Here is a 24,679-nt window from a genome sequence, read left to right as displayed (position 1 = left end):
GTTCTATGAGAAGGGACAAGGAAACCAGGCAAGGAAGGAAGCCAGTCAGTGTAGCTTCCTAACCCCCCAGGTTCCTCAAGCCCCTCACTTCTCAGGCAGTTGTAACCCAGAGTTGAGCAGTTCCTTAGGACTTTCACAGGAGCCGGAAGCTGCAATATGCAGGCAGTTGAGAACCAGCTGCAAAATTCTGTTTCAGTTCTTCCAAAACAGGATTTTCCCTTCCACAAATATATATATATATATATATATATATATATATATATACGAAGTTTTACTTTATGTCCTAACTGGGAACAAAAATAATCATTCCAAAAAACCTTTGGTTTCCCTCCCAAAGAAGAAATCTATTCTCTGGCCAGCTCTGGTGAGGAACAACTCCTTTCAGTGAGGCTTGACTTTCTGGTCCTTGTGAGACACAAACACAGGTTGATCACACTGTGTGATCTCAGGGGTCGGCATCTGGAACAAAGGGCCCATCAAGCCTGGGGGTAAAGCTGCTGACTCTCTGTGTTGACAATTTTTGCAGCTTTATTGCAAGTCTTCCAATAGCTGCTGTTTTTGTGGTAGCCCCAGATCCTGGAGTGGCAGAAATTGCAATGTTAATGCCAAAAAAAAAACCCCTTCAAGAAGGAAAAGAAAAATCCAGTATATATTATTTTCTAAGACGTAAACCCCCTGGTTTTCAGGGCTGATTCATGCTTACTGAATGCTTGAAATTTGGAAGACTTCAGTCTGCACTGGACTAGGTCTAACTCAAGATATCTTTCTCTATACCTGGTGCTTGCGTACTGGCTGTATCTCTATGGCTGGGTACAGACATTCAGGAAGATTAGGGGGAGGTTAGATTGAGTTAAAAATGACTGCCCAATCTAATGTAAATTGTGGGGCTAGCGGGAAGGGGGCTTGGAGGGGTTTGCAGGGAGACTGGAGGCCAGATAGGGTCCACAGAGGGGATCAAGGGGACAGGTGGCACCTATGGGGGTGACTGGAGGGGCAGGCAGGGTCCACAAGGGAGACTGAGAAATCAAGGGTGGGGCAGGCAGGGTCTTCGGGAGGGATCGGGGGGGCAAGTGGGGTCTGCGAGAGGGTTGCTGGGTTCTAGGGGCATTTGGCAGGATCAGAGGGTTTGTGGGGTCTGTAGGGGGAAGCTTGGGGGAATGGGTTATTATTGGCTCCCCAACTCTCCACCCCCAAACAATTTCCCCTCGTGGTGAACCTACCCCCCACCCCTCATCCCTTCCACCCAGACCCCACCAGGACTTACTTCCTCAGATCCTGGCATTGCTGAATGCTCCTGGCATCGCTAAACCACCACTGGGAGCAGCTTGGGGGTTGGTGGAGATGGTGGGGTTTGGTGGGCTGGGAGTGGAGTGGGGGGGACTAGCTGGTCCAAGGGATGCACCTAGGCAAACTAAGTTAGATTGAATGGCCATTCTTAACATGATCTAACCTCCCACTAACCTCCTTGAATGTCTGTATGTACTCTATAAGTCTATGTATCTTTCAAAACAAATGCATTTTTATTCTAAAATCTACTCAAATGTAAATGGCTACACAAAGAAGGAGCTGTAAAATGGCTGCAATCTAATGAAGAGTTAGGTCTCTGGCTTTATCCTGAATTAAGCAAAAAAGTCATTTTGTTCACTTAAAAAAAGGAGAAAAGTATCCAAAGCTCTATTTGAAGACCAGTCTCTTGCTTTGAGAAGTATACTGAATACATTTTTTAAAATAAAATCTAATACAGTCTTCTAAAAACAAGATATATTTGATGATTTAATCTAATTAAAGATGTAGTTGATCATTATTTGGTCTTCCTGAGCTTGGATCAAGTGGATTTATGATTCTTTCGGTGAACATGTTCCTTTATCTTTGTTTTTGCTAAATATCTCTTCACATATTGGGCACCAATATCCAAAAAAAGCCTCCTGTGTGGTCTGATAGCTATGGGGGCCAATAATACAGAACTTTTATTCCCACTCTACTACTGGCCAACTCAGTGACCTCAAGTTACTCATTTTACTTCTTTATGCCACAGATTTCCCATCTGTAAAATCAGGATAATATAATATAATCATACCAAACTCCTTTCTTTTTACTGAAAAATGAAGATTCAGGGCATTCAAACCTTTCATGAATTCACGTTGTTTTTAAATTGTTTGGATTTTAAAAAAAACCTTCAAAATTTTCTGAAAAATCAAATTGATCTATTTTGACTTTTTTATGCAAACATCCCAATTATTTAATTTCATAAATGATTTATTTCAAACCTTGGCCTAGAATTATTTTAAACATATTTTAAAAACATCAAACACAAAAAGAAACACTTGTTGCAGGTAAAAAAAAAAAAAAAGCAACTTCTGTCCAAAAAACTTAGAAATCTTTTCTTTAGAGAGCTCTGGGATAATGAAAAGGACCTCATTTATAAAGTACGTCAAGATCTACTGATTCAAAATGATAAATAAGGTCTAGATATAATTTCTAGGTATAATTATAATTTCTTCACTAACTCTCTCCAGTCACTCTAATTGGACCTATATCAACATAGATGCCTATAGACTTTTTACGTATGGTATCCTCTTATACATTCTCCCTAAGATTTTCCACATGACTGCAAAGTTTGTGGTTCCTAATTGGAAATCACTTGTAAACAATTTCAACTTTAAAATTTGTATCCATTCTGCTTCAGTAGGTTAGAGAGACCATAGTTCAGGGGAGGGCAATTATTTAAGCTGGAGGGCCACTTACCGAGTTTTGGTAAGCTGTCGAGGGCTGCAAGATTAGCCTTGACAGGTGCCCCACTGCCTGCTCACCATCTTGAGATGAGAAGTCCCACCCCTAACCCCTGACTTTTGTCACCAGAACGCCCTCCCCTTGCCCCTGGAAGCACTCCTTGTCATCTTGGAACCAGAAAATAAAACAAACCATATACTAAAAAAATCAAGTATCTACTATAACATATTTTTATTTTATTTCAAAAAAGATTTTTGTCCTGATTTGTTTGTTTGCATAGTGTATATAGAGGCAATTGTACAATAACTCAAAGTAAAGTCTTACTCTTGTATATTGTGTGGGGTATGGGGTAGAGGGGTGTATTTGGGGGATGTGTGCAGGGTATGTGGTTGGGGAGTATGTGGTTGGAGTGGGTGTGTGTGGGGGCTGGGATGTGTATGTGAGGAGTGTGAAGGTATGGGGTTTGTGTGTGGGTATGATGGTGTGCGGGGTGTGTGACTGGGGTGTGAGGTGTGTGGGAAAGTGTTGGGTGTGGGCAGATGTGGGATGTGTGTGAGAGGCTGTGGAGTGTGTGCATGGGCATGGTAGGTGTGGGGGGTGGTTGGGATGTGGGGTGTATGGGAAAGTGTTGGGTATGTATGGGGGCTTCCCCCTGCTTGGCTCCCCCTCCCTCCGCCCCTTGTGCCCACTCTTGTGGAATGTGGCTGAGCTCGGCTTCTCTGCAGATGAGGGGAGGGAGAGGGGAATCAGCGCTACCTGCCTGGATCATACCGCACTGCAAAGGGGAAGGAAAGAAGCTGCCAGCAGCAGGCAGCAACGGAAGCCCCTGGGGAAGGGGGCAGAAGGCGGCAATCCAAGCCAAGCCAAGCCTGGCACCACGGGCTTTCTTGGCCTCTGTCCCACACCTACCCAGGGGCCTGCAGCCAGGCCTGTGCTGGCTCCTGCTTCTGCTGCTGCTCCCACCCCACCTAGCTGTCCTGTACCTGCTGAGCAGAGCTGCAGCCAAGCCCACACTGGCTCCTGCTGCTCCCACTGCACCTGCCTAGAGGGACTTTGTGAGCAGCCAAACTCCTTCACGCCCCACCATCCATGCACAAGCAGGACCAAAGCAAGCTGCAGACAAAACCAGCTCACAGGCTGTGCCCACTGTAAAACATTTGATGTTTTACATAAATGCCTAGTTCCTAGTACAAATGATCACAGGGGAATCTCAGCAATCATTTTAAAAAAAGGACAACAAACGAAAACAGGATGTTTGTCTATAGAAAGGCTAGAAAAGTTTGAAAATGGGACCTAAATGTACCCTAATATCTCAATAAAATAAGGTAATCAGAGAATACCAAAACTGTTATTCTAAAATATCATGATTTTGAGCCACACTAATGATTTTCAATGTTTGGATTGACAACACAGCCTTTCTTCAGCCTGAGACTCATCCATGTGGTCATATACTAGCTGCCCAACTGCAGGTCCTAATGTAGCAGGACCCATATAAGGGCAGAGCCTTTGGGGGGTAAAATGGGAAAGCTGGTAGCAGTCTGAGAATTCTGGCAGAAGAACAGCACATAGGCTGCCAAGGGTGGCTGCTATAAGTGAGCAGCTGTAGCATTTTTAGCTGCTGTAACAGCTTGGATGATCCAGATAGTGCCAATGTGATGTAAAGCCAGCATCACATCTCTGTTCCCCAGACATACTGTCAATGCTGCATCCCCAAAAGGAGCAGCACTGTATCTAACACCTAAAGCCAGAACCCAAAAAAGACTTGGGAAGTGCAACTTAAGTGGAACTTAGGCACCTAAATCTAACTGAGCAATCCACAAAGAAAACACCTAGTATCTGAGGCTCCTAACTAGCTGTAGGTGCCAAGATTCTTCTTTTTCTACCTGGCACTACTGTATTGAGGCATTTCACACTGCTATACATATGCTGCCTTTTAAACAAGAAGTAGTACTGTTGCCTTAGCATGATGCTGCAGGAAAACTAATTATGTTTGCTAAGAGACTGAGCTAACTATAGTGCCATGTGAATAAGTCTATTTTGTTTTCAGCTCAGAAGCTAGCATACACAGAGAAGCACAATGCGTTTTAGCATTGTAAGTTAGTAGTATAGGCATGCCTATACTACAAATAAGAAAAATTACTCAAATGCTTAAATTCCACTAACAGTTCATGTTCTAAACTCTGCCATTTTGGCTGAATTATGACACTAATTTTTCAAAGCTGCAGATGACTACACAAGGTAGACTCTGAGACTTTACTTCAGAGCTAATTAGGCAACTCTGCAGTAAACATCTCATGTAGATGCACCCACAGAGCCTAAACTCTATTTGACTTCCTGAAAAGGCTTAAGCCACTCAGCATACTCTGAACATACCTAACCCACCTCAACAGCATGGAGTTCAGCATATAGTACAGCAGCCATGGATGATAACAATGAAAAACACAGCCAAAGGAGAGATTGCTGCTTTTGCAGAAGAGTCTATTACTAGTTAGGGCATTCATCCATAGTTTCATAGTTTCTAGAGTCGGAAGAGACCTGAGCAGATCATCTAGTCCGCCCCCCTGCCATGGCAGGAAAGAGTACTGGGGTCAAACAACCCCAGCAAGGTGTACATCTAACCTCCAGGTGTTCATCTAACCTTACAAGGTGATATTCTTAAGTGCTAGATTCTCTTAGCCTAAAGGGATTCAAACACACTGGGTAGTACATCTACCCATGGGCAACTGGTGCCGCCCAAGTCTGGGGGGCACCAGATTGCCAACGGGGAGGTGGAGAGGGTGTCCCCCAGCAGCCAATCACTGAGCCCGGAAACACCAGTGTGAAACCAGCAAAAATGGAAGTGTGCTTCCTCTGTGTACGTGCCTAATTAGCTCCACAGTGAAGTCTCAGTGTCAACATGTGTGGCCCTATTAGGCAGCAGTAAACTAATAAACACCCCATAGGTTAGTACTTGTAAACACAAGTACTGTCCTGCAGCAGTGTTATTTAGTACACTGCAACTGAATTATTCACTGTAGATGCTGTTGGGGCTGGCTGGGGTATCAGGATGCTTCATTATAGGGGCTGCTGCCTGCCACCTAGCCCTGTACTGGAGCACGCCTTGCACCCCAGCCAGCCCCTCAGCAGCACACTAAGATGGACTAGAGCAGCCCTGGGTTGGCAAACTGACCCCCTGGAGCCCCTGCCAGCCCAAGGTGCTGCGGGCCTGGGAACATGTGCAAACACAGAGCCTGGGAACAATAAACTCTGATGTGAATAGCACCAGAGTTTATTGTATTGCACTAATTGCATATGTTGGTTAGAATATTCTTATGAAACGTGGGTATATCTACAAGTTCCAAAGTAGTCTTTCAAGTGGGGGCACCTTCATCACTCCTGCTGAACCTGGGCCACTGTGCAAAAAAAAAAAAAAAAAATGCAAGAGCTGCCAAAAGATATTGATTGAGCAAAGGTCAACATGACTAATCAAGTGATGAGGGCACTCCTATGGGAGGGGAAGTTCTGGATTCTGGTTCCTACTCTGGGATGGCTTATGAATTTTATAGTAGCCAATCATTTGATTTAAAAAAAAAAAGCCCTGGAAGCAAGGACAAGAATCCAAGACTGTTCCCTGCCACACACATACAGCCCTCCAAAGAATAGCCTCTCCATTCAACTACAAAGCCATGCTGTCCTATAAATAGAGACCTACTGAAATCATAATTTTGCAATTTTCACTGCAATTTTGGGCAGGCCCCACAAGAAAGCAAAGGCTCCAAGAAAAGGCATGGGGTCTATGCTTTTGGTGGGCTCCCTGGAAAAAAAAATTCACTTAAAATAAAATGTTATGGTCCTCGGGGGAGCCAGCAGTCTGTGGCTGCTGCTGCCTGTCTACGCAGCCCACTAGAGAGGTAAGGGGAAGGGGGCTGCCAACACAGCAAGATAGCTGGTGCTTCCACCATGTACCAATCAGTAGGAAGGGGTGGGTCTTCATGACAGACAGCCCTTGCAGCCAATCAGTGATGAGGGGCAGGTTCATATGACAGACATTCCTCACAGCCAAAAAACAATGAGGCCTGGGGCCACTAGGGCCCCTTAGCCAATAAGAGGTATGGGGGGACCTCCAGGCTCCCCCTGCAAACATGGCTCCTAGACCCACAGTCTGCCTGACTTTGGTAGACCCCTACCTATACATCCTGGATTCCTTTCTGTACAGTGGCTCACATAAAGCAGGGGAGGCAAGTAGTACTCCTTTCCCCTTCTGGCAGGACACTATTTGTGCCTGCCACTTTAAGGGCCTGGAGCTAGCAACTGCCAGGTGCCTGATGAGGGCAGCCATTTTGAACCTAGGGCTGCCCATATAAACAGGGCAGTCCTACTGCTGGAGGCCAGGCAACAATACTGTCTGGCTGCTGGTATCTGGAAGTAAGGGAGGAGCTGTAGGGGATGGTTTAGGAGGCTTCTGGTCCTGGGTATGACCTAAAACTGCACCCTGCTGGGAGTGGGTGGCCTCGTGGGTCTCTCAGTGGTGTGGAAGCCCACAGGAAATGCCAGGCCAGTTACCACCCTGGTGAAAGGCAGGTCAGGGTGCCTTAACCCCTAGCCCCCACAACTGGGTGGGTGACCCCTTGTTTGGAGGGTGGACCCCTGGAGAGAGAGAAAAGGCCATAGACTCATGTCTGTCTGGCCTTCCCCTGACTAGTCAATGCTGGGGCCAGGACCAAAAGGGTTGAAGGGCAGGGGGCCCACTGTGAGGAACACCCACGAACTGCATGCCTGGGGTTCCAACTGGCCTGGAGGTAAGACCAGGGCCTGTGTGGCCAAAGGTCACGGGGGTACCACACCCGAAGGGGAAGCGGTTCAGGGAGCTATGCTGCCCTGTATGAAGGCAGATGAGACTGCCTGAGGAGGGGAATCCAGGCGGGATTCAATTAGGAGGATTCTGGGGCCCAGTGTGGGGGCCGGTGATGATGATATAACGTCTAGATGCTATCTGCAAGGCTTGGGCTCCGGTGTAAGGGAGGAATGGAGCTGCAGATAGCACTCCCTGGCTTTGGGGCAGGAAATGGACAGCCTGCGGCTTATTAATATTTATTAATTAATTTGAACAAGGCATGGCAGGCGACAAAGCAGGTGGTTAGCTCAGAAACAGGTGGGCAGGCCACAGTTAAATCCTCTCCGAGAAGAACCCCTGTTACACCCCTCTTTTATATACTTTGGTCTGATGATTAGGGCATGCTCCTGGGAGGGAGTGGGAATGAATCTGCTCAAGCTGAGTAGAACCTACAGCCTAGGTCTTCAACTTCCTGGGTGAACACAAATGCTTTAACAAGTAGGATATTGTACAAAGAGTTCCTGCCACCACTTTCCTACTATTAGGACTAGACTTGAGACTTTTGACCCTCAGCAGATGAAGGCACCTAACATGTAGCCTTTATTTAGGCTTGATTTTTCTTACAAAGTTTCTATTAGCTAGCTCTAGGTGGCTTCTCCTCAGCATTTGAACTCCCTGAACTATACTTTGGAGATGCCCAACTCATCAGTGACTGGAGAAAGGCCTCCTCCCCCTTCTATGAATCACCCCTCCACAGGGAAGTCACTAAATTTTAAGGCATTTTGATGGCAAAGGGAGGCGCTTAAGGGTCTAATTTGGATTTTGCCCTTAGCCACTTCCTCCATGTAATTAGAAATTCTGGTTGCGACATCAGTAGTAGAGAATACACCATGAGACCTTTTAAAAAGATGTTTTTATATAAACAAATATAATGTTGTTTCAGCAAAGAAGTTATGTAACTGAGTCTCAATTCATAAATAAAAACAAAGTCCAAATAATCTAACCAGTGGGGTGTTTGCAAAGCAATGCGCAAAAAACACTGGTTTCAGCATGCAGGAGATTCAGCAAGCTTTTAGCCTATGCTTTTTTATGTGTTTGCACCCAGTGAAGTTCACTTTGTGTTTCAAACAGATTGTAAAGTCACCTTCCAATGGTTGCACCAGCCACGGAAACTGAGCGCCCCAAATGTTGCACCAATATAAAGTGCGGATCTGATGCAGAGCCATTAAGCTTATTGGTGCCATTGAATGGCTGCAAATAAACAAGGAGGCAGAAGTTCATTTAGTTCTCTTAAAACATTTATAATACTCCCTTAAACATTTGGCAGCTCTTTCTAGGAAGTGTGTTGAGAGATCCCAGAGGCAGTCAACAAGAATGATAAAAGTAGACTGTTAACTTGCAAAGAAAGAATAGAAAATACTTGGATACTATATATGAAATCTTAGCTATTAAACAATTAAAAGCAGTGTTTCATGAAGTAGCCTAGGAAAAACAGCAGATATCACCATGCTAACAAAACAGCAAGACAGTTATTGGACTTCGCAGGAGAATGACATGAATGCCTTAAATGGTGCCTTACTGCCTGTGAGTACTGGGGCAGGAGCTGTGCCTGCCTTGTCTGTGCAGTACTTAGCAAAAGAGACTTCAATGCCAGAAGGGGAACTTTGGATTCTGTCATAATAAATAGTCATAGTAATAATTAACTGTTGATTCAAAGCAATGCTTAGATCAAAGCTGTTCAATTGCTAAGTTCCCTGGGGACTGCACAGCCCAGAGATTGCATCATGTGCAGGATGCAACACCCAAGGCACAAGCCACCAGACTGTGCACTCCATCACCGCAACAAGTGCCCACACAAGACACTGCCCCCCAACCCCTACCACTGCATCCTGTTGACACAATCTCTCCCTTGTTCACATACATGTCACCTTGGACCTGCTCTCAGCTTCTTATGCAGTATGCCACACTGCCCCATCCCCAGGGGCAGAGGCAGAAAGCAGCAGTCAGAGGAAGGGAAACCCAGAGACTCCACCTGCAACAGCAGCTAGAGCAATGCGGGTAGCAGCAGCTAGGCAAGAACCTAGGGTCTGCAATTTAACCCCCTGGGGGCCATATACAGCCCATGGGCTGCCAGTTGGACTGCCCTGGCTTAGATCCTGACGTGTGTAAACCCAAAAGTTATACTAAGTTAGTAGAAAGCACACTCAAATGTTTATATTCAGGTTTTATTTTCACAAGTTTTAAAGATAAAATAAACTCTTTTAAGGCAGAAATGTCAGATAAAGCCATGGCTGCTCTTTCCCTTGAAGTGTTCCTATACCATCTGGACCTTTTTTATTATCTAGTATATTTTTCTTTGTAGTATGTGCAGCTATTCAACAAGTGTGAATTCATTTTGTGTGGATTACATCTATAAAGCTTTAGTAGTCTGTTGCCATGTTAAGCATCAGAATATTTCAGAGGCCATATGCTACCGACACCCCCCGCCACAAGCGCTTGCAGCTTTCTTGTTCTACTGTTTTATTTTTATATTAAGAGGACTTAGACTGAAAACAACCATATGTAATTATACAAGGGTCTTTGCTATGATTGGCTAGCACAGGTTTCCCTCGTTTTATGCTGTATGTGCATTCCTGAAAAATGGCACATAACTCAAATTTGCATAAAGGGAACCCACTTTACAACGTAACAAATAGGGATACATTTCAGGACTTCAAGTGCACTGACCCCCAGGCCCATTACTACCACTTTTAAAAGACAGTTTTGGTACTCACCAACAGTAGACAGCATTGGCAACATGTAGGGGGTGCATGTGCGCCCCTGAGGTTGGCCATGCACCCCCTGGAAATGCCAGCCACGATACTGGAAGTGCCAGCAGACGTGCACTCCAGGTTTGCTGGTTTTGCTGCTGGTGTTCTGGGCTTGGTGATTGGCCACTGGGGGACCCTTCCTCACCCCCCGTCGGCGATCTGGTGTCCCAGACTTGGGAGGCACCAGTTGCCCATGGCAGACAGTACACAAAAGCACAGGGTGGTGGTGAATGTTACCATAATGGGGATGGCCAAAGCAGAAACATGTGTTGCAGACCAGTGAGGACCACAGATCCACACAAGAGACTGTATTGTGGTGTGTGTCACTCCCACAGTGCACCACACAAAGCAGCTAACTGTGGGTTTTCACCATACCGATTACATATGAGTGAATTGACCTCACATATAACAAATTTTTGGTATTAAAAGGGTAATTGCGTAAGAATGAATTCGCACATACAAGACCAGCATAAAGCAAGGGAAATCCGTACTCCCAACAGGTCAGGCACAAACATGTCTGCCTCAAATTCCACACTCCTACGGCAAAGAATTTCATAGCACAAGATATAGTTGTTAATGAGTCAACAGGCTCCAGGCTTCTGATGAGCTATAGTGAAACATCCTCTTTCTCCTCTTGCTCTTGCATTCTGGCTTTTGTAAAGGCCCTCCTCGGCAACTTCCTGGCAACAAACGTAGCTCCCTCAATGCCGAATCCTTTTCTTAGCCTGTAATCTTGTAACACCAGGTATTAGGCAGCTACTAAGCAGCTTCACAGACAGTTTCCATTAAGGAATTATTGTCAAGAGGAAAAGATGGGGCTAACCTTCTGGGGCAGGGAAGAACAAGTGGGGAGATATTAATAAACCTGAAGCCAGGTGGGGCAACAAGGAGGCTGTGGGCAGAGGTGTAACACAGCCAGGCACCCAGGCCAGCTGGGCAACCTAGGATTAGCAGCAACTTCCGGTTGCCACCATGCTGCCAGAGAAATTGGGTAGCTGTGGTGGCAGCTGTTTTTTTCTGCCTCCACCCAAGTCAGCACCCAGTCACTCTACCTAGTTACACTACTGTGTGTGGGTCAAAACCTGAGTCAGCTTGTGGTGTAAGAATATGGACACGTTCTCTTCACAGTGGCCAGTCAAAAGGCAGAGGACCAGGGGGAGGAAGGCAGAGAGAGAGAAAAATATTTCACCATGTTCTTCAAAAAGGCACAGTAACAACCACATCCTAAGCCAAAAAATTCCAGTCTAGACATTTTTTTAACCTAGGGAGCTAGTCTCCCATCACAGGACAAGGCTGATTAGGAAATCATTCTTTTGCAGCACATTTATGAAGGCTGTGAGAATAATGCATTTTTGGTTCAATGGCCAACTCTTTCCCCTCCAAAAATAAATGCTGGATTCAGTCAATCTCAAAGTGAATCAACTTCAGGCAATTTTTAATAAAATAAAAGGATTAGATTAAAAAAAGCCCAGAGACGTTCAGTAGGCTGTCTCTCCCCCAACTCTATGCTCTAGGGCTCAGCTGGTAGGATACTCATGTGGCAGCCCTGGATTCAAAACCCTGTTTGACTGATTCAAAATAGGGATCTGAACCCTGCCTACTAGATGTATTTTAGGGAAGGAATCTCTAAACCCATCTTGTTGAACCCATTTCACTTTGTATAAAATACTTTGATTTCTTTGCACATGATGAGAATGACTCTTTGGTTTGGTGACTGTGGAAGACCTGGGTTCCAGTTGCAACACACAGACAATTTCAGTGGGAAAGAGACATGCTGAAGAATACCTTTTAGCCTGGCATTCTTTTGGGAGGTAGAAGACTGAAGCTCAAATCCCTTTTCTGATTAAAGCAGAAAGCATCTGAACCCAATTTCCAGGTGAGTAGTCTCTTCCTGGGTATCCTTCCACTAATATAGTTTTGTAAAAGAAATGCAATCCATTAAGTGTAGTGTGTGTGTGTGTGCGTGTGTGTGAGTGTGTGTGTGCGCGCGTGCACGCGTGTGTGTGCACACGCACACACTTAAAACTACAGGTTTCCCTCACTTTATGCAGGTTCTGTATGTGCAAAAGGTCATCTTAGGCAATGACTCTTTATACCAAAAATCCGTTATATACGAGGTAAATTCACTCTTACGTGAGTGTTGTGGGTGGAAGCCCACAGTCAGCTGCTTTGTACGGTGCATTGTGGGAGTGATACACACCAAAATATAGTCTCCTGTGTGGATCTGTGCTCCTCGCTCATTGTCTGCGACACGATTTTCTGTTCACCCTTTCTTCACACCAACTAAACATTCACCACCACCCTGTGCTTGTGTGTACTGTCTGCTGTTGGTAAATACCAAAAATGTCTTGTAAAAGTGGTAGAAGTGGTTCTGGGGGTCAGTGCAGTTGAGGTCTTTGAACATATCTGTATTCGTTACATTGTAAAGTGGGTTCCCTTTATGCAAATTTGAGTTATGCACTGTTTTTCAGGAACACACATACAGCCTAAAGCGAGGGAAACCTGTATTTGCTAGATCTAACCCGAATACACAAATAATTTGCCAAAAAAAAAAAAAAAGCCTATAACAGGTCAGAATGTTCTCGCCACTATGAACTCCTATTTTTAATCTCCAAGTTTGTCTTGTGAATCATATGTAGGTTTTTGAGCAGTTGGTTGGGAAAAAAAAAAAAAAATCACTGAGGTAGATTGGAGATAGTTGTTTATGAAATAAAGGTCCAGAGCCAATGTCCAAAGACCTCTTTGCCTTTCAGCAGGCCCTGGATGTTATTCCTTATCAGAATACTTTTCTTATTCTGCCCCTGCTGTCCCCACCTCCCAAATACTTTTCTTATTTCCCACCCACCCCACACACACTCCCCCCCAACACACACTCCCAGAGACACAGGCTATTAGGTATGATATGAATTCTTATTTGGGCTTTATTTATTTATTGGCTGCTAAACACTGCCATCGTCTGGCTGTCCTGGAAAATACAATGTGACGATAAAGCACAGATAAAAAATGGCAGTTTTACATATACAGAGCACTGTTGTCACAAATCAGTTACTTAAAACAGGCATTCAGAGTCGGCAATTTTTCTGTTCTTTCTGTGAATCTCAGGGTATTTGGTGCTTTTCTGAAGCTCCAGGTCCTAAATGCAAATGAATAAACAAGCCTCTCAGTCTTCTCTGAAAATAAAAAGGCTCTAACCCTCAAGGGTAGGGAGAAAACCTTGAAAATGCAATCTGAGCAAGCCTCAGAGGCATAAAACCAAAAGGCAAATAAAAAGACTGGCAGGTCTGTTTGCTTTGAAAAATCTCAGGAGTCTCTGATGCCTAACTCATGATTTCTGAATGCTTGGAACTGGCCGTACTGTGTATATTCTTAGTTCTCATAGGATTTTTTAATAAAATATTCACTTTCCTAAATCGCGTAAATTCTAAACATTTGGTGAATATGTTTGTCTGCCTTTAAAAAAGAAAGATCTTATGTCCCATTCCCAGAATTACATTGTGAACAGAGCATAAAATTCGACCAACCCAATTTGTGCAACAGTCTGAATGTCACACCCAGCGTCACCCAATTCGACAATGGCATTTTTTTGCTTGGCTCTTGAACTGTAAGTGAAGAGTTATCCCATTGCTCAGCATCTTCCTTCACAGGCATTCTATAAGAATGAAATTCACCCGTGTTCACAACCTTTACAGATCCTACATGCCAACTTAAACCTGTAATGTGGACTGTGAAAACATGAATTTCACTCAAGAAGAAAAAAACAAATGCAGACTGAGAAATTCATTGCTTATGATGCACTTCCAGTCTGTAGGGTTCCATGCTTATTGTCTGTCCAGGATTTTGATAGCGATGAATAGCCTAGCACAGGGGCACCCAACTTTCTGGGCCCGCATCCTGGATGAGTGGTATAGGGTCAGTCTATAGACTGGATCCCTGTCAGGGCCATGGGCCCAATCTGGCATCACACCAATCTGGCCACCTGCTTCTCAGCATCTTGGTCCAGCTTCACACCACCCTGATTCAGCCCTGCATCACTTGCCTACCAGACTGAGCAGTGTGCGGGGCCACTTCATCCAGACCACAGATTCAGAAATTAGGCATCAGGACAGCAGTAATTAACACTGCTACCACTCCCCCACCATCACATTTCTGGACCTTTCAGGAGTCCTGTAGGCTGGATGATATAGCTCCATGGGCCAGACCTGGTCTAGCGCAGGGTTAGCCAGCCCATGACATGCATGCTACAAATGGCATGCTCATGCTTTTCTCACCCTTCTAAGTAAAGCAAAGAGGCCTTGGAGCTAATGGTAAGAGTGGGACTGGGTCACGGCTCTGAGTAAAGAAAGTTGGAGTGGGAATCTACACTCTCTTCACTCACCTTCTCTGCTGCTCCATGGTGAAGTGAGCCCCACTGGAGGGGTGGCCAGGAACATTCAGTGCTGCTGGCTGCAGGTAAGACTGGTAAGAGTCTCCTTCTCTCTCTTCACTCTCTGGCACTCAGGTCCCCCCTACCCCTAAACCACAGGGCACAGGGAAGCTTTGCCCAGGGCATAACACTTATTGGTTATGCCCCTGACATGGCCTGACCCTGCCCAGAAGTTCCAGACCAGACTGCATCAGCTCTGAGTCCTGGGAGCCCAGAGCAAGACTGATTCTGTCACTTCCCCTCACCAAGCCAAGTGGCCCCAGAAACACAGCAAGACTCTCCTCATACAGTCCCATGTGCCACAGTGCTGCCCCCACACTGAGCCCTCTGTGACACCTGGCCTGGGGTTCCAGCATCACTGCCCCACAAAGAGTCCTGCCACCAGGATCCCATAGGGTGGCACTGCCCCAAAACCAAGCCCAATGCCCTATGGAATCAGCCCCATGGATGCAGGTGCCATCCAGATGGGCTCCGAGGGTGCAACAGGAGGCAAGCCCATTAAGAGAGTTCCCGCTGAAAGGGCTGCCCAGCGTGGGGTGAAAAACTTTCTCTTCTCCAGGAACTATTGGTTAAGAGTAGCAGCAAAGCCTTCCAATTAAGCAAAACCCCAAACTACAACAGTTCAGAACAAAGCCGTTTCCTCTCTAGGCTGCAGTTTTTCAGTTTTCCTGCAAAGCTTGGAGTCAAGGTCAAAACAATTCATTCCCTTCCTCTTGTTCTAAGAAGGACATGCAAACAGTTTTCCTCCTGCCAGCAACTTTTCCTATGAGGAAAGTGGGTATATTACATGCCTCTCTCCTTACCAGAATTTGTCCTGATGTGGCAGACAAGGAGAGATTTTGCCTCTGCCTACACTACGAAGCTTCTAATCATGTCATTAAAGAAACAGTAAGATTTTGTTTCTTCCCACCCACCCCCAAAAAACCCTATATAGATATCATGCCAATTCAGTAGCATGCCAAGAAGCACCAAAGTGAGACAATCTGCTCACACTACCTCCAAACAATGCAGTTGTCTTTTCATGTGACACTGAGCACACCCCAGTGAGTTCTCACCATTAGAAGAGCTTGGGAGAGCTCACTGGCAAATGCCAAGCACTTCTATTTCTGTTTTAGAAGGCAGTACATGTGAAAGAAACACAGCATGCACCACCATGGCACTCCCTGGCATGGTACTGAAGTATTATTCTAGGATCATCCCTTCCTTCAAGAATCCTGCAAATAGAATCCTATTATTTCCTAGGCATAGGTGTAGCAAGGCTTCTTCCCACCACACAGAGGTTTCATGCCACATTGTAAAGTAAAAAACAAACTAGCATTGCTGTCAAGAGAGATTATTAATCCAGACGGTAATAAACTATAGATAAAATAATAGAATGGAAGTACATGTAACTCTGTCTAAGAAAACACAACATGAAAAAGACTCAAAAATGTCAATTTAAAATAAAAAATGTAAAAATACAAAACACCAACAGTGTCAAAACCCAGCCCATCCTCATCTGTTTTTCAGTGAAGAGACATGCAAAGCTGGGGAAGGTTGCAGATGTGTACCCCAAATTTGTGATAAGAATTAATAGTGCCCAAGATATTATAGATAACACATCAAAGCAATCTATAATTGCCTTCTTATAGATGCAGTAACAGATCATGTGTTGCAGCAACACTAACAGTACTCACTTGTGACGTGCATATCATGAATGCCAGTTAGAATTACTTACTGTTTCAAAACCCCGATGGGGGTGATCAGGAAAGCCGGCTGGTTTCCCACCTTTGAATTCATCAAGCAGCAGAAAAGGATCCAAATTTCTTAACTGGAATAAAAATAATTTAAAGCACTTAGACACAGATTTTTTTTTTTTTTATCAACTTCTGCTTTTACTGTCACACACAAATCGTGAAATTGTAAGGAATAGATAGATAGATAGATAGATAGATAGCATTCTGTCCTTCACTCATCTCCCTTCAAAATTCTCGATTAAATTTCACTTAGATCAATCCTGATAAAAATGAAATTGTAGAAACTCAACTACTCCCATGCAAAGCATAACGTTCAAAATACTTTCTTAACATTTATATGCACTAGTTTTAAAATAATTAAAATATATTTACAGAGTGGTAACAAACTAAGAAGAGCCTTGTATTCTTAACCTCACTATCCACTCACACCAAAGCATAAATAAATAGATTGCTCTCCTGGGCATAGTGCAAGGTCTATGGATGCTGATTCTGAAGGATTAGGTGAATTCAAGAGCCCCAAAGTCAAGATAACTCCATATCACAAAGTCCCCTATTAGAATCATAGAAAATGAGGGTTGGAAAGGACCTCAGGAGGTCATGTAGTCTAACCCCCTGCTCAAAGCAGGACTAGCCCCAACTAGATTATCCCAGCCAAGGCTTTGTCTGACTGGGTCTTAAAAACCTCTAAGCAGTAACATAGTAAGGGAGGGACGAGCAGGGCACCGAAGCGAAGGGGTGCCAACAGGCGCTGCCCAGCCAGGGCAGGGTGTGGGACAGAGCCGTAAGCGGCTCATTTGGGGGTGGGGCAGGGCATGGGGACAGACGAAGGGTGGCTCCCACCCCTGCGTGCATGCCTGGGCAAGCATGGGGGAGCACGTGCCCCCCCCCAGATCTGTGCACAGAGTGAGGGCAGGCTGCCGCTGTGGGCTTTGCCCTAGGCACCAAACTTCGTTGCTACGACACTGCTGTCGAGGATGAAGATTCCACAACTTCTCTGAATATAAAATCATAGAAAAAAATTGAAAACCTTAACTCAGGGGCTGGCAACATTTTCAAGCTACAGTGACAGTCCAGAGCAAGCTGGGAGATTTTGGTAGCAAGCCAGCAGGGAAGGGAGTTTCCCTGTACCCATGCCAGGACCGGGAGGCTGTGCTGCTGCTTTTCTCAGTCCCTGGCTCCCCAGGAGGACTGCAAGGGCAACTTCTAAAAGGGGGCAGCTACACCAGGGCTGGGCTCCCAGAAATTATGCCCATGCTGCCACTTCTCCTCAGCTCCCCCTTCCAGCTGCAGCATAGGTATGGCTGAAAGCTGCCCAACCCTGGCTCAATTACCCACCAGCTGGAAGCTACACCAGCACTACAGCCAGGGAACAGAGAATGAGAAAAAGCAGTAGCGATGCAGGTGCAGTTTCCAGCTACCCAGCCCCAGCACAGCTGCTCAGCCCCAACACTGGTGCAGAGAGCCAAAGTCTTTCAGCTCCATGGGCCAGATTCAGTGGCTCCACAGGCTGTAGGTTGCCAACACCTGCCTCAGCTCACTTTAACTGCTAACACAAAGTTAAAGCAGCAGGGTGAAAGATGATAAGTAGCCAAACACATTAGACCTCTATTAGGACCAAGATGAACCAGCATCTTTGAATTGTAGCAAGACACAAAGTAGGAGCCAGTGCAAGCTTTGGAGAGCACAGGTGTAAAATGAACTCTGTGTGAAACTTCACTAAGCAAGTAGACAACTTGATTCTTCAATAGCAGTTTTCTCAAGTTCCTAGGGGTAGCCTCAGTAGTGTTGACTGTACTGAACCAGTCTCAGGGAGTCTGAAGCTGTTGGCAGACATTAATATGATCACGCGATTGGGATCTGAGGAGTTTTATTGCCAATCCCTCAAAAATTGTATGACCTGCCATGCCAGATCTTAACCATGTGACTGCATCAGCTGCAGCATGGAGCTTTGGATGTCCCTGAGCACAGATCCAGAGGGGGACATCTTTGTGGCTGTTTGCCATTTTATCCCACTATAAATTCCCTGAACATGTGGCATGATAAATGTCTGCCTATGACATACATATCTGGTATGCTCCTCATCTGAAAGCCACAATCTCCAAACCAAAGCGGAAATACTGTACATTTTTAATTCAGCTGCTTCTCATTCATTTAAGACCAGTGTAACAGGGAGCCAGAGGCTTCTGTTACTAAAAAGGGGGGACACGCACTTGCTGTGAAGGCAGATAGGCAGCTGAGAGAGAGGCTGCATGCAGCAGACCTAAGCAGCAACAGGGAAGACTGGGCTATTCATTAGACCTAAAGGCAAACATCTGTGTGAGCTAGCAAGTCATCTGACTCAAATAGGGCAGTAGCTTGGAAAGATAAGCTGGATGCCTTGGGGAAGGGAGACAGGCACCTTGCAGGGAGCAGAGTTCTCTGGGGAAAGCAGCTGCACAAGAACCCCTTGCAGATGCTGAAGTGCTCCAAAGGCAGAGTGCAGAGAGCCCAAGGGATGAGGGCTGCTCTAAGTTCATTTACCCAGCACGGGAGGAGGTTTTCATTCAAGCCATAGCCTGCCTTTTTTTCCCGAATGTTTGTTTACCCAGAGCGGGTTGGTTTTAATTAAAGTAACAGCTTGCCTTCATTTTCTAGTTCAGTGTTTCTCAACCCGTGGATCGCAAGAATATAGGAAAGGTCACAGATGAACTTTAAAAATGGATCGTCCTTTAAAGGGGAAAAATGTGGGAAACTGGCTTTTCCTTTACAGGCTGGCAGAGTTCCAGTCTGCAAGGAGCTACTTGGCCCTTGTCCCCCACGTACCCACCCTGCCCCACACACTTAGGGGGCTAGGGCCTGGGGGTGTTGGGCAGCAGGACAGAAGTGAGGGGCACTGGGTCAAGACTGGCCATTGGAGTTTACAACCGGGTCCTGGTACAAAAAGGGTTGAGAACCACTGTTTGAGTTTATACCAGCAGACCAGGTGTAGCTAAAAGCAGTGAAGAGGCCACAGGGGTGCCCAAAGGGCATATGGAGGTTTAAGCTCTACCAGAACCTGGGCTCAGGACATAGGCACATGGAAACCAAGAGTGTAAAAAGTTTGAAATAGGAGATGGCCTAGGGCTTTGAGGGCTAGGGCGAGAGCCCAAGGAGGATGACTGGGGCCAGGATTTCACAGTGGGTGTCTGGGGCCAGAGGCCCAGAGTGGGAGTCAGGGCTGGTGCCCAAGAGCCAAAGTCTGGCACAGTGGACATTGACTAAAGGGAGGCCCATCCAGAGAAACAGGAGCCAAAGCCAAAAAGGCTGAAGCCCCCAACCAGAGGCGGGTTAATTCAAGGACCTGCTGGGCACTGGTCCAGGGGCCTTCTGCAAATGAGGGCCCCAAGAATGACAGGCCGGCAGCAAGGCGTGCATATGCACAGCCAGCCACAGGCATGCAGGTGGCCAGGAGCCTGGCAGAAAGCAGCTGTGTAGCCCAGCAGAGAGCAACTCCATGCACAGTGCAGGTAAGTCTGTGGAGAGGAAGAAAAGGCATGCAGAGGGGGGCAAATCGAAGCCCTCACATTAAGGGAGGGGGCAGGGGCTAAGGTTGAGGCTGGGGGCATGGCGCTGCCCAGCCCTAGCCATAGCAGTGCATGCCTGATGCAGGGAGCAGGATGGAGGCATGGGCAGCTCGTCCATCAGGCTGGGAGTGGAAGGAGGGGCAGCTCCCTGTTGCTGTGCACACCCCAAGTAGGGGGAGGCATGTGCCCCCCAGAATTGTGCATGGGGTGGAGGCAGTCTGCACACTGTTTGTTCAGATTGCTCTGCCCTGCCCTGCTGCCCAGGCAGGGTGCATAGCCCCAGGGCAAAGGCAGCAGTGCAAAAAGACCCAAGGAAAATACTAGTCTGAGCAGTTGAGCAAATTATTTTAAAAGCTTCATGTCTGAAGCTAGGCTCCTACATGAATGGGGTGCTTAGCATACTTCAAAAAACTTCAGGACACTTATCTAGATACCCAAAGTCTTTAAAGCCTAAATTTAGGGCTATATGTTTTTAAAAAATGCAGATGTACACTTTTAAAAAAGGGGACAGCCTCCAAAAGTCTATCCACAAACAGACAGAATTAAAGAAGAATCAAACTGGCTAGGAGGCATCCTCCATTGTCCTTGTAGCTCAGTACAAAGCAAATACAATCAGGCTGGTAAAGCCACAACTATAATCTTTTAATAAACCAACTAAAATGATTGGGAAAATTCTTCTCTGCAAGCTTTCAGGTACAAACACCATTGTTCAGGCAGAGTCTGCAGGTGTTTTGTGTTCTTCCTGGATGGCTAATCCCAGAAGCTAAAATGCAATATGCCAGTCGGTAAAAATGCAAATTGTGGCAGACAATGGGTGAGAAACAGGTAGGGATGGAGGGAGGCTCATGTTGACCTGTAGATGGAGTCTTTGGGTAGAGGCAATATCTTTTATTAAACCAACTAAATAGTTGCAAAAAAGCTGTTATTTGCAAGCTTTTGGACACATGTCCTTCCTCAGATAAAAAAGAAATAAATAAAAAATAGTGAGAGATATGAAAGATGGTCAGAAATCCCTCAGGTATGAAAAAAGCCAGTCTTTAGAAACCTGTTTTGCTGAAATGCAAATTTAGGAGGGTTGCAGGGAATAAAAGTAGGTTCTTTACCTGTAGGTATCAGATGTCAAAAAGGGGCAGGAGGGGCATAAAATCAATATTAAAATTAGTCTTGGTTGTTGAAATTGGCTTTTTGAAATTTACCTGTAGCTAGTAAATTGTAGAGAGGTACCTGGGGTATCAGATGTTAGCAGGTCATAACGTGCCATAAATCCAAGCCTCAAAGGAAATTTACAAAACTCCTTTTCCAGATGAGCCTTTGAACTTCACTTCACCAACTTACTAAATACAAAAAATAGACAGTTGGGCTGAAAAATATTAAAACATTTAAGTAGTCTGTGTACTTAACCAATTGACAGATAACTGATGTCCTCAGTGTGTTCAAAGCAAAGAAGAAATCCCCACTGATGAGACTGCAGGAGACTTTAAATAATAAAGACCAACATTTGTTGCCTCTTTTGTCCCAAGGTGCCTAAGGCTAGGAACAGAAATTACACATAAGCCGGCTTAAGTGACCAGAAATTTAGCACAGAAGCTCAGTGCACATAAACCAGTTCCAAAGTGGCTGAAATTGGTTTGAGATAAACCTGGTTGAATGTAATAAATATCAGACTTAACTGATTTGGGTCCAACTGGTTTATGAAACTTCTGTACCAGACCCTTTCCTGGTTCAAGTTAAATCATAGTCTCCTGTCATCCCAGCATGCTTTGCAGCCCTGGGCTGGGGTCTGCTGTCTGCTGGGGTGTACTATACTGTCTGCACAGCAGGGCTGGCTGAAAAGGGGGGGGGGGGCCATATGAGGATGCAGGGGAAAGGATTCCTCTGCCCGAGGCAAACCCTGCTGGGGTCTAAACACCCTTTTCCCAGCTCAAATTTACTGCTGGTTGTGACTGTGGACTACAACTCTCAGAGGCACCTGGAAGCAGGAAGAGGAAGTGATGAGCAACCCTGCAGAGTCCTGCTACTGTAATTATGGACTGCAAATCCCAGAGACCTCAAGGCAGCAGAAAGAAGAAGTGAACACACAGTGCTCTAGTGCCACCCCTGCCCTTGGCTTCTGGCCTGAGCCACTGCAGTCATTTGGCTGCATTTCCTGAATCAAATGTAAATGTCTGTCCAGTTGTTTTTCCGTTCAGTCTCTGCAGTTTAACCTAACCTGCAAAGACTGAATCAATTAGCTTTGGACTTTTTGACAGGCTGCACTTAGCCTAAAACACTGTAGCCATATAGTCTTTCATAGGCCCTGCCCTGGGCAGAGGGAGAAGAGCTGGGAGCCTGGCACAGAGACCACCCAGCCCTGGGCAGCCAGGAAGGCTTACACCTCCCTTTCAGCCTCAGCCCTGCTGGGCAGGCTTAGGAAGATGCCCCTTGGCTCTGGGAGTGGGTGGTGGCACTTTAATTAGAGTGACTCTGAGAGTTGCTCTAATTAAAGTGCCACAGTCTCTCATGTGTCAGGGTCCCCACGCTTAAAAATGGTGGTGATAGCACTTAAACTAAAGCTCATTCAAAAATTTTACTTCAAGAACCCCTGCCACCATTTTGAAATACCAGGACACTGATATATGGCAAAATTAAGTAGTTAATTTTGATATTATGTGTTGTACTTTATTTATTAATGTACCATGTAAACATTTAATGGGTCTATTGATGTTTTTGATACATTCATGTTTATAATGGAGTGTAGGTGGCCTCCAACTTTCTGTTTGCTCAGAGCCCCAATAAATCTTAATCTGCCTCTGCTCCCAACAAAGGTTTGGAGGCCCAAGTGGGACAAAACTTGCCCTGGGGCAAGCCACCCCACTGCAGTGATATAACTGGTAACATCTACAAGGCCTGGGCATGGCTATAGGGGCAAAGGAAGGCATGAACACAGCACTTAAGGCACCTCCTATCCTGGGACACTGATAGGGTTGAGGGGCCACGATAGATCAGACCCAGGCAGCCTGGCAGTAGATTGAACTCTCTCTGGGCCTCTCAGCAGCTTCCCAATCTTTCTTTTTCAGTTTTGGGCACTGTAATTCAGGAGGAATGTGGACAATATTGAGAGGGTCCAAAGGAGGGCCACTTGCATAATCAGGGGGCAGCAGGGAAGGCCCTACGAGGAGAGGCTACAGGACCTGAACCTGTTCAGTCTACACCAGAGAAGGCTGAGAGGGGATCTGGTAGCTGTCTATAAACTTACCAAGGGGGACCAGCAGGGAACAGGAGAGACCCTGTTCCCCAGAGCACTACTAGGAGTAAAGGCCATAAGTTGACTAAGAGTAGGTTCAGGCTAGACATCAGGAAGCACTACTTCACAGTCAGGGTGGCTAGGGTCTGGGACCAACTTTGAAGGGAAGTGGTGCTCGCTCCTACCCTGGGGGTCTTCAAAAGGAGGCTGGATAATCACCTAGCCAGGATCGTTTGACCCCAGCATTCTTTCCTGCCCATGGCAGGGTGCCGGTCTTGATGATCTGCTCAGGTCCCATCTAACCCTACCAACTATGAAACTATGAAACTTTTGTAAACACCATCAAGGTGTGACAGGCAAGCGGGAAGACAGGGCAACCCAAGAGAACAGAGAAGGCAGGAGTAATGTGTCCACTGGGGGGTGTTACAGCTCCACTGGATGCAGGTCCTGTTGCAACTAGTTATCACTAATTCCTGCCAACATGACATTCACATATTACACTGATTGACTAAATTTGGAATTAAAAAGTAATAGAAGCTGGTATGGACATTCTCAGTTCCTCCTGATGTTTTCACAGCATCATTTCCATCTTATCTGGCTGAGTATCCCTTTCTGTCCTTTTTGGGGGGTCTTAGATTCACCTAGACAACTGAAATGTCAACAGACTCCAGAGTCAAATTATTAAAGACATAGAGCTAAGCCCTGATCTCACAAAATACTCTCAGTGAAGTTCATTATTATATTGTTCTGAAGCCACACTTCCGTGACTGAGTCCCATGGGGATTCCCGACTATCACAGATTGAGTTATCCAGACTCAAATTCCAGCCCTCCCAGTTCATTTCCTCCAGGGAATAAATACAGTTTTAAAATAAAGTTCTCCCCTTCCAGAATGCAAACACAATCCCAGGATAGGCAGAAGTCTTTCACATGACATTTTGACTGCTAGCATCAGTTATCCTCAGCTCTCTGGTTTCTCTTCCTGCCCTGTATATAAAGTATTTGGACCCAGTTGTCCTACAAGCTTATGAGACCTTTATCCCTCCTGGCCCTTCAATTCCATCAACTAATATAGGATAAGGAAGGGCTTGGGGGTTGGACTTTCACTGGATGAAACCTTTGCTCCAGCCTCCACAGGTTCCTCAAGGTCCAAAGAGACTGTATACCCTAGTGCAGGCATGACAAAGATATAGCCCCCAACCAGATCTTGTCCATCATCTGGCCCCCAGTTCTGCCCCTGGGGCTGTGTTGACCCGTGCACCACTGGACAGGCCTCACATACAGGGCCTGGCACAAATGTTGCATGTGGTACCCACACTGACCAGTCCAGAATCCACACTACACATGGCCGCTGCCCCAGGACCCTCACCAACAGATGCCAGATGTATGCCACACAGTGTCCGC

General features: G+C 45.9%; 1 protein-coding gene across 2 annotated transcripts in view; it reads right to left on the bottom strand.

Moving 5' to 3' along the window:
- Positions 1–24,679, bottom strand: part of PIR (pirin) — a 125,976-nt gene that overhangs the window by 67,247 nt on the left and 34,050 nt on the right. For both annotated transcript variants that reach the window (XM_090063250.1, XM_090063259.1), the window contains exon 3: positions 16,494–16,586. In XM_090063250.1, the coding sequence (XP_089919376.1) occupies positions 16,494–16,586 (93 nt within the window). The remainder of the gene's footprint in view (positions 1–16,493; positions 16,587–24,679) is intronic.

Source organism: Crocodylus siamensis, chromosome 1 (assembly GCF_052110815.1).
Source record: "Crocodylus siamensis isolate JL-2025a chromosome 1, ASM5211081v1, whole genome shotgun sequence".
Lineage (NCBI taxonomy): Eukaryota > Metazoa > Chordata > Crocodylia > Crocodylidae > Crocodylus > Crocodylus siamensis.
Note: the sequence above shows the minus strand (reverse complement) of the source record. Positions and strands in the feature narration are given on the sequence as shown.